This window comes from Siniperca chuatsi, linkage group LG22, assembly GCF_020085105.1.
Source record: "Siniperca chuatsi isolate FFG_IHB_CAS linkage group LG22, ASM2008510v1, whole genome shotgun sequence".
Lineage (NCBI taxonomy): Eukaryota > Metazoa > Chordata > Actinopteri > Centrarchiformes > Sinipercidae > Siniperca > Siniperca chuatsi.
The window spans coordinates 2,434,938-2,457,578 of record NC_058063.1 but is presented as its reverse complement, the minus strand read 5'-3'; the positions used below and the strand labels follow the sequence as shown (position 1 = coordinate 2,457,578).

General features: G+C 39.2%; 1 protein-coding gene across 2 annotated transcripts; it reads left to right on the top strand.

Moving 5' to 3' along the window:
* The first annotated feature begins 2,656 nt into the window (after positions 1-2,656).
* On the top strand, positions 2,657-6,116 carry zgc:112271 (uncharacterized protein LOC553698 homolog). 2 transcript variants are annotated; one of them, XM_044184947.1, is made up of 4 exons: positions 2,657-2,732; positions 3,002-3,066; positions 3,723-3,820; positions 5,837-6,116. In XM_044184947.1, exons 2-4 carry the CDS (start codon positions 3,004-3,006, stop codon positions 5,934-5,936), a joined length of 261 nt encoding a protein of 86 aa, XP_044040882.1. In that variant the 5' UTR covers positions 2,657-2,732; positions 3,002-3,003; the 3' UTR covers positions 5,937-6,116. The 2 variants fall into 2 exon arrangements, with proteins under 2 accessions (XP_044040882.1, XP_044040881.1); XM_044184946.1 differs by having other exon boundaries at positions 2,673-2,774.
* The last annotated feature ends 16,525 nt before the right edge of the window (positions 6,117-22,641 follow it).

Sequence of the window (22,641 nt, the reverse complement as noted above, 5' to 3'; positions counted from 1 at the left end):
GACCACATGAGACCTCCCACAGGTGCAGGGTAAAGGAGGGAACCATGTTAGTGGATAAAGTCAACTTTGTTGCATTCATATTTAAAGTGGTGTATATCGGATTAGAACAAAATGACAGGAATGAGAGAATCGAAACCATTGTGGATGCAGTAAGAGAGTACCTCAGGATGTCAAGTACAGAATGTGAAACGATACAAGAACTGATGAACCTGTTCATATATGATGTGTCTAGTAATTAAACTAGTAATGGTGCTTACCATCTTTCAGGGGAATAGCAGTGTTACAGACAGATCAACCGGAGACAACGGTGAAGAGAGTTTATTGACACACAAAGGTAATATGAATGGATGAGAGGGGTTAGTGATACCGTCCCTTATTTAGATGATGGCAGAAGAGTGCTGGAGTTGAACAGAGGAACACGGGAACGGGAACCGGAGCGACACACACGGGAGACTGGAGACACACAGGAGCCGGAGCTGGAGCGACACACTCGGGGAACTGGAGATTACTGGAGTCAGGTTCGGGGTAGCGGTAGTCGGGACGAAGAGTCGTGGGTGAGTCCGTGGAGTATTGGAAGTAGAAGTACTGTCCTTCATACTAACGTGACCGGACACAGACTGTGGTGAGGAGTAGAGTGGCTGATTACGTTCAGGTGTGTGATGGGTGACAGGTGCAAGGAATCAGTGCTCAGGTGAAGGAATGCGGTGTGTGTGGTGTGGTGGAGCCTGGCGTGTCTGTGACAAGCAGAGGCTTAATAGCAAATGGACAGGAATTTAAGACGGTCATAAAGGATTTAAAGGACAAACCAGATATAATATGAATTCAAGAAACATGGCTGAGACCACATCCAGATTTTGTACTGGCAGGATACAATTCAGCCAGACATGATAGAGCAAATAAACAAGGCGGTGGCTGTCTCACATTCAGTAAAGATAAATTTAGCATACAGGAGAATACATCCTTCGGGTGGACATGAATGCACAGTTATTGAGGTATACAGAACACAAGGCTCAATCAAAATAATGAATTATTATAATCCATGTCAAACTTTAACAGCAGTGTTTGAGGAAATACTGCGAGAGGAAAGTCAGAGAAGTTTGGTGCTGTGATTTCAATGCACACAGTAGTCTATGGGGAAGTGATCACACTGATTACACTGGTACAGTGATTGAAGAAGCGATAGATCCCAGAAATCTTGTTTGCATAAACAATGGTAAAGGAACAAGATTAGATATAAACAGGAATAAGATGTCATGTATTGATTTAACACTGGTTTCTGCAAATATGGCTAGTCTGTGTGAGTGGAAAATATCAACAATAACATAGGTAGTGACCACTTTTCCATTATATGTAATATAAATTTAGATAGATGTACCCAAGAAAGTTCTCCTATATATAGATGGTGCTTTAAAAAGGCTCAATGGGACACATTTAAAGAATGCTGCAGGGAATTAGCTAGTAACATTAAAATGAATGGAAACGTAGATGAATGTGCTGGTGAAATGACATGTATGATAACTGAAGCTGCCTCAAAAAGTATAAACTGTACACCTGTGATATCAGGGAATAAGAGAACTGTGCCATGGTGGACTGATGAGTGTAGCTTGGCTATTAAAGAAAGAAATAGTGCTTTCAGAAACTTCAGAAACAACATGAATGCTGACAATTTGATGGAATATAAAAGAAAAAGAGCCATAGCACGCAAAATAATTAAATAGCTAAAAGGAATACCTGGAGACAGTTTTGTTCTTCTGTTGGAAAAGAGAGAGATGTGGCTCATGTATGGAATAAGGTTAAAAAGATGAGTGGGAGAAGGTTAAACAATAAAACAATAAAAATCAGTACTTGCAGATGGAGACCAATTAGCAATAACAGATATGGAAAAAGCCAACCTCCTGGGAAGAGTATTTGCCAGCGTCATTCACAGTGGAAATGACCTTACTGATATACATAAACAAAGGAAAGAAGAGGTCCTAAAAGATAATGAAAAGTTACAGCAGCAACCAGGAACAGATGTTCATTTCTGCTGGAGACCAGCACACGTTGGAATAGAGGGAAATAAGATTGCAGATAAACTTGCTTAAAATGCACTAAACCAAATGATAATGACATTTTAGAAATTTGTTTTGGGAGATCAGAAGCAAAATCACTAACTCATCAGAGAATAATGACATCAAGGCTAGAGAATACTATAAAATCCAAAAATCTGTCAGGGTCAGAAATAATCAAGGTAAATGTAGGAAAGAAGGTGTTATCTTTTCTAGGCTAAGACTAGGACACACAGGACTCAATGCTAGCTTGTAAACCATGAAACAGTCAGTGTCAGATAAATGTGAGACTTGTAACTGGAAGGAATCTGTTTAACATGTGCTGATGGGATGTAGGAGGTTCAGTGTAGAAAGAGCAAGACTGAAGGGCAGAGTGGCAGAGAGGCAGGGAGGCAGGGAGGCAGGGAGGCAGGGAGCGGAGCATCAGAGGTCTGTTAGAGACACAGTCACAGGCTCAAAGGGCTTTATTCAAATATTTAAAAGAAACAGGTATAATATCTAGAATATAAAATCTTTATAAAGTGTCCCCCGTTTGTTAGTTTTGGTTGATGATGTTACACACTCCGATACAGTAGGGGCGGCATGCACCTTTAACGTTGGTTTGTAGTCCGCCAGTAAAATCGAGGAAGAAGAAGAAGAAGAAGAAGAAGAAGAAGAAGAAGTGACGTCTCTTCCTCACACACGGTGACTGAAATTAACGACAACACTGTACATACATAAGCTTTGGTAATGATACACGACTTCTAAATTGAAACTGCATCTCACAACTGTGCTGCAACAGTGTTTTTAAGAGATACGGAAATATTAAACTTGAATGCTTTAGTACTTCCGGTGTTTGCATGTCTATGTTTCTGACTAGACTCAATTAGAAATCTATGAACAGTAAGCTAACATTAGTATCTCACTGTAACAACTTCTTTACTAACGTCGCCGTATATATTTTGTTCATGCAGACATGGCTATCACCGCTGATCACATCCGGGACAAACTTATTAAGGAGCTTGCGGCAGTGCACGTGGTAGGTTTCTGGCTATTATTTGTGTTACCTGTTCTGCTAGCTGTGTGCTGTAGTGAGCAGAAACACGCCAAAGTCCATTCAAACATTTTCCAGTTGTTAACATGACGTTGCTTATCTGCAAAAGTACAAACATGGTAGAACATAATTTTTTATAAATATTTAATATTTCTAGCAATTTATAGCACATAGATAATTCACCAGGCTACAATTTGCCAAATACCGCCCTCCATGTTGCTGGTTTATGTTAGGCACAGTGGCGTGTTAGAAGAAGAGACTGGTATTTTTGTATAGGTTTAATTCCTATTTATTCAAGTACAGTTTACAGAGTGTAGGCTGATATGTGATGTGAATGTTACACAGCTGTGAGTCAGTTACCAAAATATTATGGCCAACAAATAAAGCACCACTAAATTGAATGATTTTTGAGTGGAGTTTGGTTCAGCTATGCGATATATGGTGCTAAGCAGGCCTCCAGCGATTAAAACAAGGTAGAACATTAACAGTCTCTGGTCTTGTTGGTTTAGATGACTCACTCAGACTAGAACCAGTTATTGTATAAGTCTTTAGCCAGGTACATCATCATATACAGTAATTCAGTATAAGCAGCATGAGAAGGAGCTAACTGTTGGCCGTAACTTTTATCTGGTCTCCTCCAGGATGTGGAGGATACATCACCCAACAGATGTGCTGCCAGCTTAAAAGTCCTGGTGGTGTCATCCCAGTTTGAGGGCAAACCACTCTTACAGAGACACAGGTATTACACACCGTAGTAATGAACCTCAGGTAATGCGTGTTTGAAGTGCGGTTTGTACTCAGACCTTTCGTATCAGTTTAGTTCAAACGAGAGGCCATACAGAAAGCATTAATACCAGGATAAAAGATGTTGATAAAGCTAATAGTGATTTCTGCTGACATTATAGAAAATCACACAGTAAATTATCAAACTTTTTATTTATGTTTTTATTAACATAGACAACAGAATTGTATCAATATAGCTTATTATATTATATAGTTTATTATGATAAGTTATTATATAACAGCTGTGCTACATGACATTACACAATATCTGTGTGATACATACAGATCTAGTCTGTTAAAACAGGTTATGAAAGCACAGTGTAATTGAGCATCACTTAAGAAAACCACTAAATAAGTGCCAACACAACATCACATACAGTGAGGTCCTTCAGCTCTAGTACAGCACATTGCACAGTAATACTGTAAATACAGTATTATATAACATCTTAATATCATAGGAAAGCATTAACTTCAGTGCTGAGTGTGAGTTGAGCTGAAGGTGTATCAAGGATGACATGCTGTGCTTTGTTTAAATGTTAAAGCCCCTGTTTGTAAGTCTGTTGCTAGAATGCTATACAAATTTGTTTTGTATACAAAAACAAAACTCATATCAGAAACTCTGTAATAATGAATACTGTTCCTCGTGGCTTTAACTTTTTAGATTTTACCCCCCAGAACTACACCTTTTAAAATCAACTGGATCAAAACATTTCTCTGTGGGCGGTCTTCCTGACCACTTTGACTGGCTAAATTACACAAACAAATGCGTTTAGTTTTGTCTCTTATTTTAAAGCACAATTTCTCTCCACGGAATATCTCATTTAGAATGATTGTGACATAAAATAAAAAGGCAATATATATATTACCACAATATATACAGGGTTTCCAGCCACAGGTCCTTAAAATGCCTTAAACACAATTTTGACAGGTCTTAAAAATTGATTGGATTATGAAGTTAACGTTACTTTTCTAAAGTTGCATTAACTTCAGTCTCGCTTTTAAATGTATTTTAACTAGTATTGATCACGCTGTTACAACTACAAAACGAAACCAACATGGAACCAATAACCACTAATACAAACTGTGCAGCCCGGTCAGAATTTAGCGCTCGCTGCACCTTGTGCATGAAAACGCTCAAATTAGGAACTTTGGGTATCAAGGCATTAGAGTCGCATTGGGAAGTCAGAAAAACATAAAGCCTCCAGCAAACGCCTGCCATCACCCAATGTTGTTCTGTATCCACATCGGGAGCATCACCAAAGTCCGGCCGCGGCTCGACCCGCTCTGCACTAACAATGTTAACTCTTGCAACTCCGGTAAGTGACCTCCAGACAGTGTTTGGATCTACGCCAACATTAACATTATTTGTTCTTTTTTTGCCAGTATGGAGGTGAAATAGGTCTTACATTGTATTCAAAATGGTCTTAAAAAGTCTTAAATTTAACTTGTTGAAACCTGCAGAAACCCTGTATATAGAATAGTTTGGAACGATTTCTCAATGTATAATGGTTGTAAGATTTTTGTTGATTTTTCATGACAAAAACTATATTACCTTGTAAACCGTTTTATGATCGTGGCAAAATGTAAGAATTTTATATATTTTTCATTTTATAACCAGAAACTTTTCAAAATGTCAAAAATGAAATGCAACAGTACATCCAAAACATTCAGCACTCCATCAACCACAAAGCCCAAAGACTCTTAGCATGTCTGCAAATTGAATGAGATAATAAAGATAAATAAGGTTACTTGAGCTGTGTGGTTTACACAGCCAAAGTAACCTAGACTCGCCTGACCCGTGAGCCAATCACAATACTTTCTTGCCCGTAAGTAAGCCAAAGTTTGATTAACAAAAATAAAGATCTGTCATAAATGCACATTGCCAATATGAGAACACTGCTTGCAGATGCAAGACGTTCCTCTGACTGCTGCACATGTATACACTCCAAACCTGTGTCTTGGGTTTTAACAGGATGGTGAATACGTGCCTAGCCGAGGAGCTGAAAGAGATCCACGCTTTTGAACAGAGGACCCTTACACCAGAACAGTGGGAGAAACAGAAATCACAATGACACACACACACACATTATATCACACTCACATCAGTTTAAAACTTCCACTATAAAACAGGCCTTATACTTATCTGATATGTAGAAAGAAAACTAGTGCTCTACTTAATGTTCTGTAAATCAGCAATATTGATGTAAATGCGATGGGATGTTCTGGTGGCAATAAAACACTTGGATGTTGTATTTTGTCTTTAGTTGTTTCCTGAAAGTCATTTAATTGAGATCTCAAGACAGGGTAATACTCACAATTTAATCAGTTCTCTGAGGAAGTCAGTGAATATGGGATACATATTTTAGAACTTTGCCACTTAAAGGTGGGGTGTGCCATTCTGGGGAAATCCAATACCATGACAAATACCATGATATAGAGCGAACAACGACACAGCAAGTAAAGATCAATAATCAGTCAATTAATCAAGTTTCTGAGGTCAAATATCTACGTCTAACGTTGGACCTTCACTTGAACTTTGACAAACTTGTTAAAAAATATTGTAGAAGTCAATCTGTACGCATTTAGACTAATCAGAAACTTTTGATGCAGTCAAAATATAAATGCATTCAATGATTTTCTCACACCTCAGTTACTGTACATTTTAAAATTAAACTGAAGGAATTTTATATATATATATATATATACCTCAGTATAACCATAACCTCGTCAGGGAGTTTCAACATGGCAGTGAATGCACTAAAGAAAAAGCTCAAAGAGCTCTAAATGCAATTGAGAGAAAATGTTCTACTTTTCAATTTCCAATTAAAATTTGGTTTAAAATATTTGATAGTGTCATCCAGCCCATTGCGCTAAATGGTAGTGAAGTATGGGGTCCACTCAGTCATCATAGCTATACCCGCTATACCATTCCAACTGAATCTTTACATGCAGAATTCTGCAGATACATTTTACACGTACACAGAAAAACACCAACAGATGCAGAGCAGAAGTAGGCAGATACCCACTGATAATTAACATTCAAAAGAGAGCGCTCACATGTTTTAATCACCTTAAATCCCGCCCCCTAGACCCCCTCCATCCCAAAGCCCTCCAAATCCAAGAGCTGAGCCCAGAAAAGAGTGCCCTGTGTCAGTTGGTGCTGAGACTAACTGCCCCCCCACCCCCAGACACACACTGACCAGTCTCACAGCAGCACTGCTTTCCTAACACCAATCAGAGGAAACCAAATTATTTTAAAAATGTGAAGAAACCTATTTGGAACATTGGAAAGAAGAAACTAAAAGCCAAAGTAGATCAGAATGGTATCTGGCCCTAAGAGATTATGAGTTGGCAGAATCTCTCTCTACTGTCAGAGATGGAAAGCAGAGACAGATCCTGACCAAGTGCAGGCTCAGTGACCACAAACTGGCAATGGAAAAAGGAAGACACAAGAAATCCTGGCAACCAAAAGAAAACAGAATGTGCGGTCACTGTTCGACAGGTGAGGCTGAGACAGATGCACTTCCTCCTACAGTGAACAACATTCAATGAAATAAGGAACGTTCACTTTAACAAGTTCAACTCTCAAAATTAAAAATACTCCTAGGAGAAGGAGACAGGTCAGATCTCGCTGCCCTATACATATCAACATGCCACAACCTGAGCGACAATGAATGACGTACACACACACTCACACACACTCAAAAAAAAAAAGTTGCAGTGTTTAGTTTTCTCTTTTTGTATTTGTATTTTAACTGCAAGTCTACAATTTTTTTTAAAAATTATCATTATTATTATCTTACCTATCTGTATATATTTTAATATCACATTTCTTCTGTTTATGTATGTTTTTATTTTACACATGCTTTGTTAACATCTGTTTCCCATGCCAATAAAGCCCAATTGAATTGAAATATATATACTCATATATACTGTATATATGAGTATGTCGGCAAGTCGTACTGCTGTTCCTATAAGGTCAACGAAATGTACCACATGGTTTTACTTTGTTGCCTGTGAACATGTTTTATGTCAGATTTGTTAAAGGCCCCTCTAGGGACGGGCATTGGAAATTTATCCTACAGAGAGCCATTTCATTCGGAACCCCACCCAAACTGCACACCACCTATCCAGCTACCAGACACCACCTATCCAGTCATCCTGCGCCCACCACCCAGTGGACATCCTGCGCCACCCATTCGAGTCACTGGTGGCCTTTCTGCCGGAAAAGCTTTAGGAAGTCAGGTGACGTAATATAAAGAGCGACAAAGTCCATGTTGGGAGGAGGTTGTGGTGGAAGAATGGGTCAAATACAGGGCTTTCATCCAGAAGACCACGGTTTGATTCCTGTATGGGGCTAATTTTGACAATTGTGCCTTATTATTTTAAGAGTTAGTTGATTTTCTGTTTTTATTCTATTTTCTGTTTTTATTCTATTTTTATTTTTTCATTTTCTGGACATTTTCAGTTTTCATTCGCACTTTGGTTAGATTTAGGCAACAAAGCTATTTGGTTAGGCTTTACTTGGTTAGATTTAGTTTTGTTGCCTAAACCAGTGGTGGAATGTAACTAAGTACACTGTACTGAAACAAATTTGAGGTACTTGTACTTTACTTGAGTGTTTCCATTTTATGCAACTTTATACTTTTACTCCACTACATCGCAGAGGGAAATATTGTAGCCTACTTTTTACTCCACTACATTTGTATGACAGCTTTAGTTAGAGGTTACTTTTTAGATTACAGTTTTTAATACCCTTAATGTCCAGAAAATGAAATGGCTCTCCGTAGAAATTAGCAGTAGCTATACATGTTGTGATACATTGCATTGGACAATTGTTATGCAATTCTAAATGTATCTGTCCCTATCAAAAAAACATTAAATGGCATGAAATGAAAAAGTAATATAACTAACATTAGCTAGGTTGTGGGTTAGCAAACTGTCTCTACAGTTGCTGCTGTGAAGCTAACAGCCAGAGAGGACGAGACGGTTTCCCAGAGCCAGCACAGCAGCTCCAGACAGCGACGCTCACAACTCTCCTGCTGCTATAGCTAACAGCACAACAGCAGCAGATCTCGGAAAACTAGAAAGTCAGCTGAATGTCCGTGGGCAAGTCGTTTAACGTCACCTGACTGGAATGGCTGGAAAAGTGTTGTGTGGCTCGGTCCGAGCCACTTTGTTTCCCATTCACAGAGCCAGGGCTGTGTACACACACCAGAGGGGGATTTTTCAGCGCACACACTGAACGGACAGCTAGCGGACCGTGAGGAGATATTAGCTGAATTTGACAAAAAGGCGTGTACTGGATTAGAATCACCTTTAACAGAATTGTTGGAAATTGTATTTTCCAATCTGATAAATTTATATTTCAAAATGGATTTCAGAGCAACTGGAGTAAAAGCCAGAATGAGAAGCTCAAAGTTCAAAAATACACCTAAACTCACTAGTTAACATGTTGTATAATTTATTTAATCTGGATGTGAACTGAAATATAAAAAAGACGGTTTTAGGGGGAGTGACCTGTAGGAACTATTTCTTGTTGACTTAGCAAGTTGCTGTAGGTCTTTTTTCAAGGGAAAGCATTCAAGTGGTCTCCAAAGGATTGTTCCCAAGAATTCTGGTGACCCGTGTGTTTTCCCCTGGCGCCACCATCAGGTCAAAATTTGCCATTGACAAACACTGTGGGTCATAACTCCTTGAGAACTAATGGTCAGATTTCCATGAAATTTGCTGAGCACACTCATGCTCCAGTGGGATGAACTGTTTTGATGACCTTCCCTCTAGCGCCACCCTCAGGACAACCTGCACATTTTAACTCAGTGCTGGTTCATTCCTTCCTATACTTCTAATACTATACTCAGATCTTTAAATGCGCTCTGGTTTTGATGCACCCATATGCTTTAGATGATTTTTGTTTTTGTCACTTTTTATAGTCTGCTCTTGAAGAAACAATATTTGATTTAAAAGATGTTCTTATATGGTTCAAAGTTCATTCTTAACTTTGGAAACAGCAGTTGAGAGCGCAATCTCTCCACAAGGTAAATTAATAGACTAGTAAATGGACATTGTGGTGAGACTGTTTGTCTCAACCGCTGTTTTAGAAATAAACTTCAGCTATTGAACATGGATGAGAAGTCCTTAAAGTGCTCTGAAAAAAATAGAATTTTACAATTCCATGACAACTGGGCAAACTGTGTGTTGATGAAGAGTTTGTGACATGATTGAAAGCTCCAGAACAGCTACCAAATGGACCATGAGGTGAGCTTGTTTTTACAATTATAATTTTATTTTTAGGTGAAATGACAAATAAATTTAAACTGCAGCCTCTAGGGATCACTAGCAGGACTTCAGTCCAACGAAAGCCCAATAACAGGTGTGTATGGGTTTATATGAGATCAATTTAACACCCTCCAACAACAGATCTGTAATCAAGCGAACATGTAAATAATGGGCACTGAATATAAATTAGATGAATACATTTATCATACAAATCAAACTGTAGAGCACAATAAGTTTATTCCCTAATGCACATGTATTTATATTGTGTGTGTGTGTGTTGAAGTCTAGTAAAGCCTCACACAAAGCACAGAGGTCTCCATGAGGTGTTATTAAGACCAGGCAGACCCCCTGCCTGTGTGGTTTTCAGGGCGACACATCACAGCTGTGTGCTTTGATCAGTCAATCTGTGGCTTTTTTAGGGCTCTGCTGATTTTCCAGCAACATACATTAGCCACCTGTCATGGTTTGAGGGTTTATGTATAGTAATAGTGTTTTATTTTGAAATCATCAAATCACATTTATTTCATTTGGTTGTCATGTTGGCCCATAATTGTGAACTGTAGAATAATTATAAAATCAAAATCACAAGCATCAGAAATATCAAATTATATCATTATTTAGTGGTAGTGTCAATAGTGTCTATATGTAGTGAGAGAGGACATGAAGTTACTTGGCGTGAGTGAAGAGGACGCAGAGGACAGGGTTAAATGGAGGCACATGATTCGCTGTGGCGACCCCTGAAAGGGAACAGCCGAAAGGAAAAGAAGAAGTGTCAATAGTGTCTATAATCGTTAAAACATTCACATCGGACACACAGGTACTGTGTGTGTGACAGACGGAGTCCATAACTCCTCATGTTTTACAGCGCGGTAGGCTTGCAGCTGAGCATGAGTGTATTTGCTGTGTTTTAAGTGTGTTCAGCTGAAATCCATTTGACTTGTATTTGTGACTGAACCCTTAATGAACATGTGGACTATGGACTAAAATGGACTATGAAAGTGGAAACCTTTGAGTGGGAATTTGCTCTTCTGATAACAGTCCATAGTAAAGGTTTGTGTGTTGGCTGTGAATGGCCTCCTTGATCTGGAGTCATTGATGAAACCTGGTGGTGGATGATATACTGTAGGAGAAAACATTTTTTCACCTTCTGAGTGAGTCAACTTGTACATAAAGAAGTACTTTCTTCTGTATGATACGTTCAGGTTTCAACATCTCATTTATATCCCCAGATTTATAGCCTGAAAATAAGAATCTGTAAGAAATGCTGATTTGATTTTATCCCTCGGTGAACAGGTGACCGAAACAGAGCGAGAGCATTGTGCGTGTGTGAAGATTACTTCCACCACTTACCCTCCCAAGGCCTGCTAATGGAAGAGCCGACGCGGGGAAGCGTGTGTGTCTTTGAGTGTGTGTTGGGAATGAGTTTATTCACTGATCAGGACAGAGCTTGTCTGTTTTCAGCTTTGGAGAATATGACATTAACCTTGTAATTTATACCATAGCAGTTTCCCCTTGAGAGCTGTGAGTAACAAAAGAAGAAACAGTACTGAATCATGGAAAATAATAAAATCCAAGGCACCTTATTCTGTGCTCCAGCACTATGGCCATTATCAGAGCTGATCTGATAGAGGTTGAAGGTCTATACTAATACCACAATTTGTGTTTGCAATTTTACTCAGTTATACTGTATGCTAATGCTTGGCATTTCGTCCACACACAGTTTCAGGTCACTAAAACGGAGATTTTTGATTTTTGATTTTTTCAAAGCTCCAGGTTCAGTGTATCCATGTGGACGTGTAAAATGCAGTGTTTGGGAAACGATGACGTCGTCACCTCAATTCACGCATGCCCATTGTTGCTATGTGTAATGAGCACACAACAACAATGGCAGACTACCAATTTGTTTACATTTGGTTAGCACAGCTAGGTCTAATTACAAGTTTACAACTTAACTTAGCATTGCTGCACCACTAAAAATAGGTGTCAAATATCTATGAATAAATAAGTAGCTACTATTGTTTGCCAAAGAAAATAGGCTCACTACGCATGCTCAGAGTGTTCTTCTCTGGTATTTGACGTATCGTTGATGTAGACTTTAACGCCACCTACTGGCCCAGCATGCTTCAATTTGGTTCAATTTGTAAACACATCTTCTCTCTGTTTCAGCCATCCATCCAGACTAAAACAGCATTTTTCTTGCTTCAAAACGGAGCTTCTTCAGAATGCTTCTTTAAAATGCTGGCTTGGCGTTTCAGTGTGTACAGGGAAACAGAGCTCTTGCAAAATGACATAAGCTAGCCAAGTGAGGGTCGGGGGCTATGTGCCACAAAAGTTAAGAAGACATCCTCAAATCGCTTTAACTTTCTTTGTGATCACTGAATTTAAATATTGATATAGTCGAACACACAGTGCAGCTGTTGTCATTTGTTGTCACTTGTATTTATGTGCTGATTAACATGTAGTGTTTATGGCTTGCGATTAAATAACAATTTAATACTTGGTCAGTTGTCTGACAACAGAAACAGAAAAAATATATTGTAGCATCCCTCAGACTGTATAAAAGAAGTGGTCGTAGCCACCATGACATCACCCATTGGTTTGTGGACTACTGTTCTGAAGCCACGAGTTTGGCATTTTGATCGTCGCCATCTTGGTTTTTTGGAGCCAGAAGTTACCATATTTGGACGAGAGGGTGGAGCTAGCTAGCTTGGTTAGCAAGGTGCATCCGTAATTCATGTTAACTGATATTAATTGGGATGCTAATTTTGGCTAGCAAAAAACAGGCTTAAAACAAAATGTAATTAGCGAAAAAAAATAAACAGCCGACTCCATAGAGTGTCTTTTAGTACAACCGAACGCTGAACAAGACATTTTCAGGCGACCAAAATGTTGCAATTAACTTTCAGACCAGGCCGACGTGCCTTTTGGGCTGACACTGTATTTTTTTTTTGTGTGTGTCTGACCGGCCCATAAAACAGGTAGATCTGCCAACTGTTTTTTTTCTTGTCACTGGCCTGACCCAGTAACATCTTTAATCCCCTCCCCCCGGCCTTTGGGCTCAGCACTTCATTAAACAGTGCATCTGCAAAATGCGTGCCAAAATTATACAAAAACAAGAGCGAGAGAGATGCATTTTCGGCCCACTGTGATTACACACCCGTGGGGCTGACTAGCCCAGGCAAGTGGGCTGCCGGCCCACTGTGGTTGGGTATTATATGTGGCAGCATCTCTCTCCCAGCCAATAACTTTTGGTCCAGTTCATTCTAGCTTTACCTTGGTCCCGCCCCTTTCCCATCTCTGTTATGGGGTGACATTACATGGATAAATATGAGTGGAGCAAGGTGGACAAATAAAAAGAGGGAAAAAAATCAGATAGAGAAGAGTTTGAGGTCCCTTGAGGCTGATGCAGCCAAATGTTTGAAAATAACAAATTATTTATTTGGCGCCATTACCACTCAATCATCTCAGCCTAGTGAGTCCGAAGGCACTGGCAGCAGAGAGGAGCGAGAGCAGCCCAGTGAGCCCAGCGATACCAGTTCAACTGTTAGTCAAGGTTCTGCAGCTGAAACAGTAAGACAGAAGGCAAGAGGGCTAAGATAGCATGGTTTAGGTTTGGCTAGCTGGCTATTTAGCTATATCGGGTGCCTTTTGTTGAAACATGTTCAACTTTTCATAAAGTTTATGCGTTCATCATTGTCACTTTTCAAGAACCGACCAATCACAGCCTGGATGGGACGGGACATTAAAAATAGTTTGACGTGCTACAGCAAACTTTCAAATGTTGAACTCATTGATATGCATGAATGGTTATGTTTATTGGTAAGTTAGTACTTAGCATTAACAAATTAGAGACAATCCACTGATGTAGACCATTTTTTTAAGGATTTAATGAAGGAACAAACTCTACAAAAGTTAAACTGCTGTATTGTCCAATTGGAATTAATATTATACTAGCGGTATATAGTATACTATTATATGAAATTATATATATAGTTCAGTGGGTCAAAAAGTCCAGGGCCTTTTTTCATTCCCAGTCCAGCCCTGGTGTACAGGGACCTTTAAAGTGATGCTTCACCCAAATTTGTGTCTTGAGTGTTGAAAACCCAAATATGGCTAAATCTGCCCCTACCTCCATAGTTTCAAAGCTTGAAATGTGTGACACTGAAGCAGTGTATTTAGATTATTTTGGTTAAAATGTTTGGAACATACTGAGCATACAGATGGGCTGATGATAAGTAGATTATGACAAGGAAGTGGTTTGAGATGTTTGTGTTGCTATATTGATATTTTTTTTCTTATTAGAATTTGTTTTAGCTAACATCAAGCTAACCCTAGCTGTGGCTTGTAAAGGAGCTAACTACAAACTTTTTTTTTTTTACAGACGCCTTTCAAAACCACAGTGTCACATACTAAAGAGTTAGATTCTGAGGGCAGTTTCACTTTAAGTTTGCTTAGTCTGCTCCTCAAGTGAAGTGCCTCCTCAGTGTTGTGTCAGTAATCCTAGTGTGGATCTGTCTTCAGTCTTGAATCCTCCTCAACACCACTGAGTCAAACGCAAAGGAATCCTCTGATACATTTGGCCTTAAAATAAAACATTAATTTAATCAATAGAAGACTTACGTCAGGTTTTCTAGACTTGTTTAGAGGTGGATGACACGGGAGGGCGCCCGGTGCTGTGCCATGGCTCTTATGTTTTTCCACAATTAGGACTCTGTTATCCAAAAAACACCCAACCAATTAGAAGACAAAAATCATTTTAGCCACCTGTCTATTTTCTAAGAAAATAAATCACACTAAATATCATCTTGGCATAACCTCAATACACACATTTCTTCAGCACTTGTGTGTACTATTTACATGACTATATATAATAAACCAGCTTTGCAGACAAAACAGAGTCAGACTGAGAGGAGTGATTCTTAAATCCACAGGAGCTGAAATGAATTCCCTGCTGTATTAGGAATTAGAAGGCAATAAATCAATAAACAAGCCTTGTGTGGTATCAGAGATGTTAAATTAGACCGCTTGATTTCTCTGCAGAAGCTGACTATTCCAGTCACCCACACACAGCCTACTTCACATATGTAGTGAAGTGAAAGGCAGAAGGAGCTGGCTGAGCAAGAGTGAATACATCAGTCAGGTTCCATTAGTCCAACCACCAGCTGATCTCTGTTAATACACCTCCTGGCAGGGATTCTCTCAGGCTGGATCTCTGTGTTCACAACCTCAGCCTTCTAGACAAATCATCCTGTCTATTTAGTTTCTCATTGGAGGGAATTATTTGGACTACATTGAAAATCAGTGTAGTGCACATTGCTGTGGCTCACGCAGCTGCCCAAGAGAGCAAAGCTGCTCTCTCCATTGGAAATAATGGGCTCACTCTTGTGCTTTTGGTGTGAAAGCCCCATGACAATGCGAGTGCGGAACTTTTACATATAAATTAACGTCTGTTACATTCAAGCCCCTGCCGAACACGTTCACACAATGCTGACTGAACCTATCACTGCCAGGTAAGTCTCTCTGTATTTCACAGTATACAGTTTTTAAATCTGGTGTCTGTGGCGTTCACAGACGCCGCTGTGAACTGGCTGGAGCTCTCTAAAGAGACCGGTCTCGTACACAAGAGGCTTATTTCCCTGTTGACGGATGGTTTGTTTAAATATCACAACACAAATGTCCATTATAAAATTAACAACTGGCTAGTTAGTGACACCCACAGGCACTTCCTTACTGTCTTGCCGGTTTGTGGAGCTTCTCTCTGCTGCTTCGGTGCGGGAGACACCCCATAGGAGAACAAGACAGAAAACCACAGGTTCCCGTTAATTTTATAATGGACATTTGTGTTGTGATAATTAAACCATCTGTCAACAGGGGGGAAAAGCCTCTCATCCTGGGCCTGTCTAGTTCATAGCGCTGGCATGTATTATGAGCGCCAGTTAGCATCAAAGCTAGGTAAGCGTTAGCAGACGCCTGGAACAGTTGGCTGAAAAGGAAGGAGCCATCTGATTGGCTACAGATACTTCAACCCTGTTGACAAAAAATGCATTTGTGAATCGAGCCATGGCAGGGGAGTCTCAAAAAACCCACACACAAAATAAGTGAAGTTCACAAATGACAAGCAGTTTGTAAAAGCAGGTTGAACAGTTTGTATATACAGTGGTGTGCAAAAGTGTTTGCCCCCTTCCTGATTTCTTATTTTTTTGCATGTTTGTCACACTTAAATGTTTCAGATCATCAAACAAATTTAAATATTAGTCAAAGATAACACAAGTAAACACAAAATGCAGTTTTTAAATGAAGGTTGTTATTATTAAGGGAAAACAAAATCCAAATCTACATGACCCTGTGTGAAAAAGTGATTTCACGAAAAAAAAAAAAAAAACATACAAAAAAATAAGAAATCAGGAAGGGGGCAAACACTTTTTCACACCACTGTAAATGTAACAACATCCAAATATGTTTTTGATGAAATTGCAAATACCTTTAAATACATATTGTGGATATCTATTACATATATTTAAAACAAGAAATATTTGTGTGTGCATCAGAAATACATTTGTGAACCTTATCTTTTTATATGTGGATTTGTTTTGTGTATATACAACGATCATTATTTTGTGTGCACTGAAGAATGATTCATTTATATATAAATCTAGAAAATCTCAAAATACATTTGTGAATCCTTCTGTGTGCATTCATTATTAATGAAACTGATCTAACTCCATAGAGGGATGACAGGAAATGAGGGAAAGAGAGAGCGGTGGAACAAAGGTCCTCAGCCAGAATCAAGCTGGTGATGTTGCAGTTCATGGTCAGTATCTTCAACTGCTGTTTCCAAGGTCAAGAAGGGACGTCATCTTTTTCAGTGGACCAAGTGACATTGGGGAGTTTAAGACAGTGACCATGTAAAGTGACTTCAATAACTAACTTTTCACACAGACAGTTTCAGTCACTTCAAAAACTAACAACATTAACCTTGGGTACAACTTCTAAAGGAAAATGAGCAACTGCAAACAAAAACACCGCCACCACCTGCAAGGGCTAAAACCACGAGTAGCACGCTAGCAGCAATGGCGGCCGCCAATATCAGTGCTCAGCAACAGGATTCAGTTGATGATACCAACGGCGATATCTCCATGGACAAGCTGGTTGCTGAGCTGGCTAAGCAATGTGCTAGCCTCAAGGAAGATATGTCCACCCTAATCCAAGGTTCAATTACTCCTTTACAAACGTCAGTGGATGCACTTCACCAGACTGTTAACACATTTCAGGAACACCTCACCAGGGTGGAAACTACGGCTGAAGAGAACTTTGAAAGCCTGGCTAATGCAGAGGCAACCATATCTAAACTGGAAACAGCCACTCTCCTGGACCAGGTTGACAACCTTGAAAATGGGTTGCGAAGAGTTCCCTTAGGTCATTTGCCGCTGGTCTACTAAATGTACCAAAAATGACTTACAAAAAATATGGTGAAGCAGCTTTTTGTTGTTATGCGCCAAAGGTTTGGAACAAACTCCCACCACAAATGCAACAAGCAACTACTGTTGATAGTTTTAAGAAACAGCTCAAAACTTACTTTTATGAACTTGCTTTTAACTAACTCCACCTTCTTATTTATTTATTTATTTTATTTTTAACATCAGTGTTGTTACTCATTTTTATATTTACTGGTTTTATGGTTTTTATATCTTAAGATTGTTTTTATCATTATTAATTTGTTTTTATTATTAATATGATCCTTGTGTTTCCTGTTTTTAATACGTTGATTGATTTGTTTCCCTTGTGAAGCACTTTGAGGTACATTCTATGTTATGAAAGGTGCTATATAAATGAAGTTTATTATTATGATCCATGGCATTTCCTTTTCCCTTACAACAAAGAGTTCTCCTTTTTTTCTCATGTGAACCATACTTACTCCAGAATTGACAAAAAAATTTTATTGACAGGACTCTGTTAAGAGTACTCCATTATAATTCAATCTCACTATGACTCGTTGCTGCTAGAACTCTCTTTTACACTCAAATATACTGAGCGCCCCTTAACTTGGCTTTACTAGCAGATGAGGAATTTTGCAACAAGATCTCAATGGCAATTGATAATTTTGTAGCAACAAATAAAACTGAAAGAATCTCTCCTTCCACACTCTGGGAGACTCTTAAAGTAGTCATTAGAGGGGAAATAATTTACACAGCACTAAGGTATAAGGAGAGAAGGCATAAACAGGAACAGTTTATTAACTCCATAGCAGATTTAGATATCCTATATTCACAGTCTCCCTCACCTGAACTAAATATGAAAAAGCTGGGCCTCCAATCGCAATACAATTTACTATTAACTGATAAGGCTGAACAGCTTTTGCTTTGCTCACGTGGATATGTATATGAATATGGAGAAAAGTCAAGTAAACTTTTAGCTCATCAGCTCAAATGTAAATCAGCCTCCCAACTTATCCCACAGATTTATGATACCTCCTATAGAATTCTATCCTATAGAATTTTATTGAAAATATATTCATCCCACAGAGCATTAGTACAAACAGGTTGCGTTCACAGGATTTTTTCACTGTCAAGGGGGACAAGTCAAGCGTGCCCGATTAGTCCTTTATTGTTTGCCCTGGCAATTGAACCCCTCTCTGTAAAGCTTAAAGATCCTCTCCAGACACATTTTAAAGTATGTAAAAATACTCTGCTATGATTAATATTTTGTTTAACATGGTTATCCCACATCAAAAGTTAAAAAAAAAAAATCTGAAAAGGGGCTGGAAGCACATCTACTCTTTCTCCCACAGCGAGAAATTCTGCATTAATGAATTACCTGCCCACCACCGCTGCGTGTTAGGTTGACCGGTGCCGGTGAGAGCATGGATGTGGGTGAGAGACATACATCCATGGTGAGAGAGCAGTGCACGACATATCAGAATGGTAAATGTAGTTAGCATCTTTTATTTGTTTATGTTGTTTGTTAGCTTGTTAGCTTGCAACTGGCAGTGGCTAACACAGCGTTAATGGTTGTGAAACATACAATATCTGCTACGAAGTTTCAGTGTGTTCACATTGTTATTACGTAACGTTAGTAGATAGTAGAAGGAAGCTCCAGAGTCCTGTTTACATCCAAAAATTGCACTCTACCATGTTTGCTGTCAAAACTTTCACTACGCTGACTTAGAGCAAACTCTTGCTCTCTGTACTGACAAGTCCGCTCTGCGCTGGAGGTTTCAGGTTTCTTTGCCGGTGGCATTGTGATTGGCTTTCAAATTTGTGTCGTACCAAATCTAGCTTGCCCAGAGTACGTATGAATCTCAGATTTTAGTGTACAGACATCTCCCCCTTCAGTAGAGGAATGTGAAAACACGTTTCTAGTGACAAACTTTGCACAGATACAAGTCAGTAAAGTCAAAGTCTGACATTTTAGGGGACATAAGAAAAACACATTTTTGAGTGGAGGGGTACTTTAAATGTACTGCCTCTATACATGGGATCATCCGTTGGGGGGTGGAGTGCAGGGTGCATTTATACATGAAAGATTTGTTATTATATGTATTAGATCCTGTGTTGTGTGTCCAAGATATAATGCGTCATTTTGGCACTTTTTCAGGTAATAAAATTAACTTCTCTAAGAGTGAATGTTTTCCTGTGAACAATCTAGCCTACAAATATCCGAAAATGATTTCCATATATCCAGGTCTGGTATTAGGTACGCAAAAGTTTTCAAGTCTGTATGAAAAGAACTTTGAATCACTGATAGACAAACTTTAACTCAACTTTAAGAGATGGAGTATCCTTCATATGTCCTTGGCTGGTAGAGTCATTTGTATTAAGATGAATGTTCTACACAGGTTTTTGTATTTAATCCAGTACCTTCTTGTTTTTCTGTCCAAGTCTATTTTTCCGCACTGTGGACAAACTCATATGATCTTTTATCTGGGATGGTAAAAATGCTAGAATATGTATAGTTAAAATATATCTCCAAAGACCAAGGTGTGAGGGTAGACTGGCTCTTCCCAATCTTATGTCTTATTACTGGGCATCAAATATGCAGAAAATTGTATTTTGGATTCAATCTCCATGGACTAATTGGTGTCAAACTGAGGCAAAATCTTGTGTCGCTACATCTCTCCCAGCTCTTGCAACAACAAAGCTACCTGTCTCTCAAACATGGTATACCTCTAGTCCTATAGTAGCCTCAACACTGAAGATCTGGTCCCAGTTCAGGGCACATTTTATGCTAACAGAGCTCTTCTGTCAAGATCCCATGTGCAACAACCACCTCTTCCTTCCAGCTAGTCAAGATTCTACCTTTGCTCTTTGGAAGAGACTGGGACTGGTTAATTTTGTAGATCTGTATATTGACAGATTTTCCCAACTTCAATGACCTTTCAAGGAAATTTAATCTGCCCCAATTTATTTAGGTACTTTCAAATTTGCCATTTTATTCGTAATCATAACCCAACTATCCCTAATTTATGTCAGAGATCAGGTGTAGAGGCAATTCTAGAGATCCCTCTTGAGACAAAAGGTGGCATATCTTGCTTATATGATACTATATCTCTTACAACAGTGTCACAAACCAAAATAAGAAATGATTGGAAAAGGGAACTTGGAGGGGAGATCCTTGACGATGTGTGGTTGCATGCCATAGATAGGGTAAACAGAAGCAGCTCTTGTGCATGGCTTGGTATAATTCATTTTAAAGTTCTCCATTGAATTCATTTGAGTAAAGCCAAACTATCTAAAATGTGTACTGATGTAGATGAAACATGCACCAGATGTCACAGTGCCACAAATGTTCTGGTCCTGCCCTCGGTTGTATACAGTGGTGTGAAAAAGTGTTTGCCCCCTTCCTGATTTCTTATTTTTTTGCATGTTTGTCACACTTAAATGTTTCAGATCATCAAACAACTTTAAATATTAGTCAAAGATAACACAAGTAAACACAAAATGCAGTTTTTAAATGAAGGTTGTTGTAATTAAGGGTAAACAAAATCCAAACCATGTGTGAAATAGTGATTGCCCCCTAAACCTTAATAACTGGTTGGGTCACACATAGCAGCAACAACTGCAATCAAGCATCTGCGATAACTTGCAATGAGTCTTTTACAGTGCTGTGGAGGAATTTTGGCCCACTCATCTTTGCAGAATTGTTGTAATTCAGCCACATTGGAGGGTTTTCAAGCATGAACTGCCTTTTTAAGGTCATGCCACAGCATCTCAATAGGATTCAGGTCAGGACTTTGACTAGGCCACTCCAAAGTCTTCATTTTATTATTCTTTAGCCATTCAGAGGTGGACTTGCTGGTGTGTTTTGGATCATTGTCCTGCTGCTGAACCCAAGTTCGCTTCAGCTTGAGGTCACGAACAGATGGCTGGACATTCTCTTTCAGGAGTTTTTGGTAGACAGCAGAATTCATGGTTCCATTTATCACAGCAAGTCTTCCAGGTCCTGAAGCAGCAAAACAGCCCCAGACCATCACACTACCACCACCATATTTTACTGTTGGTATGATGTTCTTTTTCTGATATGCGGTGTTACTTTTACGCCAGATGTAATGGGACACACACCTTCCAAAAAGTTCAACTTTTGTCTCGTCAGTCCACAGAATATTTTCCCAAAAGTCTTGGGGATCATCAAGATGTTTTCTGGCAAAAATTAGATGAGCCTTAATGTATCTTTTGGCTCAGCAGTGGTTTTCGTCTTGGAACTGCCATGCAGGCCATTTTTGCCCAGTCTCTTTCTTATGGTGGAGTCATGAACACTGACCTTAACTGAGGCAAGTGAGGCCCGCAGTTCTTTGGATGTTGTTGTGGGGTCTTTTGTGACCTCTTGGATGAGTCGTCGCTGCGCTCATGGGGTAATTTTGGTCGGCCGGCCACTCCTGGGAAGGTTCACCACTGTTCCATGTTTTCGCCGTTTGTGGATAATGGCTCTCACTGTGGTTCGCTGGAGTCCCAAAGCTTTAGAAATGGCTTTATAACCTTTTTCCTGTCTGATAGATCTCAATTACTTTCTTTCTCATTTGTTCCTGAATTTCTTTGGATCTCAGCATGATGTCTAGCTTTTGAAGATCTTTTGGTCTACTTTACTTTGTCAGGCAGGTCCTATTTAAGTGATTTCTTGATTGAGAACAGGTGTGGCAGTAATTAGGGCAGGGTGTGGCTAGAGAAATTTAACTCAGGTGTGATAAACCACAGTTAAGTTATGTTTTAATAGGAGGGGCAATCACTTTTTCACACATGGCCATGTAGGTTTGGATTTTGTTTACCCTTAATAATAACAACCTTCATTTAAAAACTGCATTTTGTGTTTGCTTGTGTTATCTTTGACTAATATTTAAATTAGTTTGATGATCTGAAACATGTTTGTCACAAGTGTGACAAACATGCAAAAAAAAAGAAATCAGGAAGGGGGCAAACACTTTTCACACCACTGTATCTGAGACCCTCTCTGAGTCATTGGACATGGAAATACTACCTTGTCCTGAAATGACCATCTTTGGATCTC

Bases quoted from the DNA above. Each gene is read 5' to 3' on its own strand.
- zgc:112271 (XM_044184947.1), top strand. From the start codon at position 3,004: ATGGCTATCACCGCTGATCACATCCGGGACAAACTTATTAAGGAGCTT. The intron at 3,067-3,722 runs GTAGGTTTCTGG...GGTCTCCTCCAG, and splicing joins AGCTTGCGGCAGTGCACGTG to GATGTGGAGGATACATCACC. The intron at 3,821-5,836 runs GTATTACACACC...GGGTTTTAACAG, and splicing joins CCACTCTTACAGAGACACAG to GATGGTGAATACGTGCCTAG.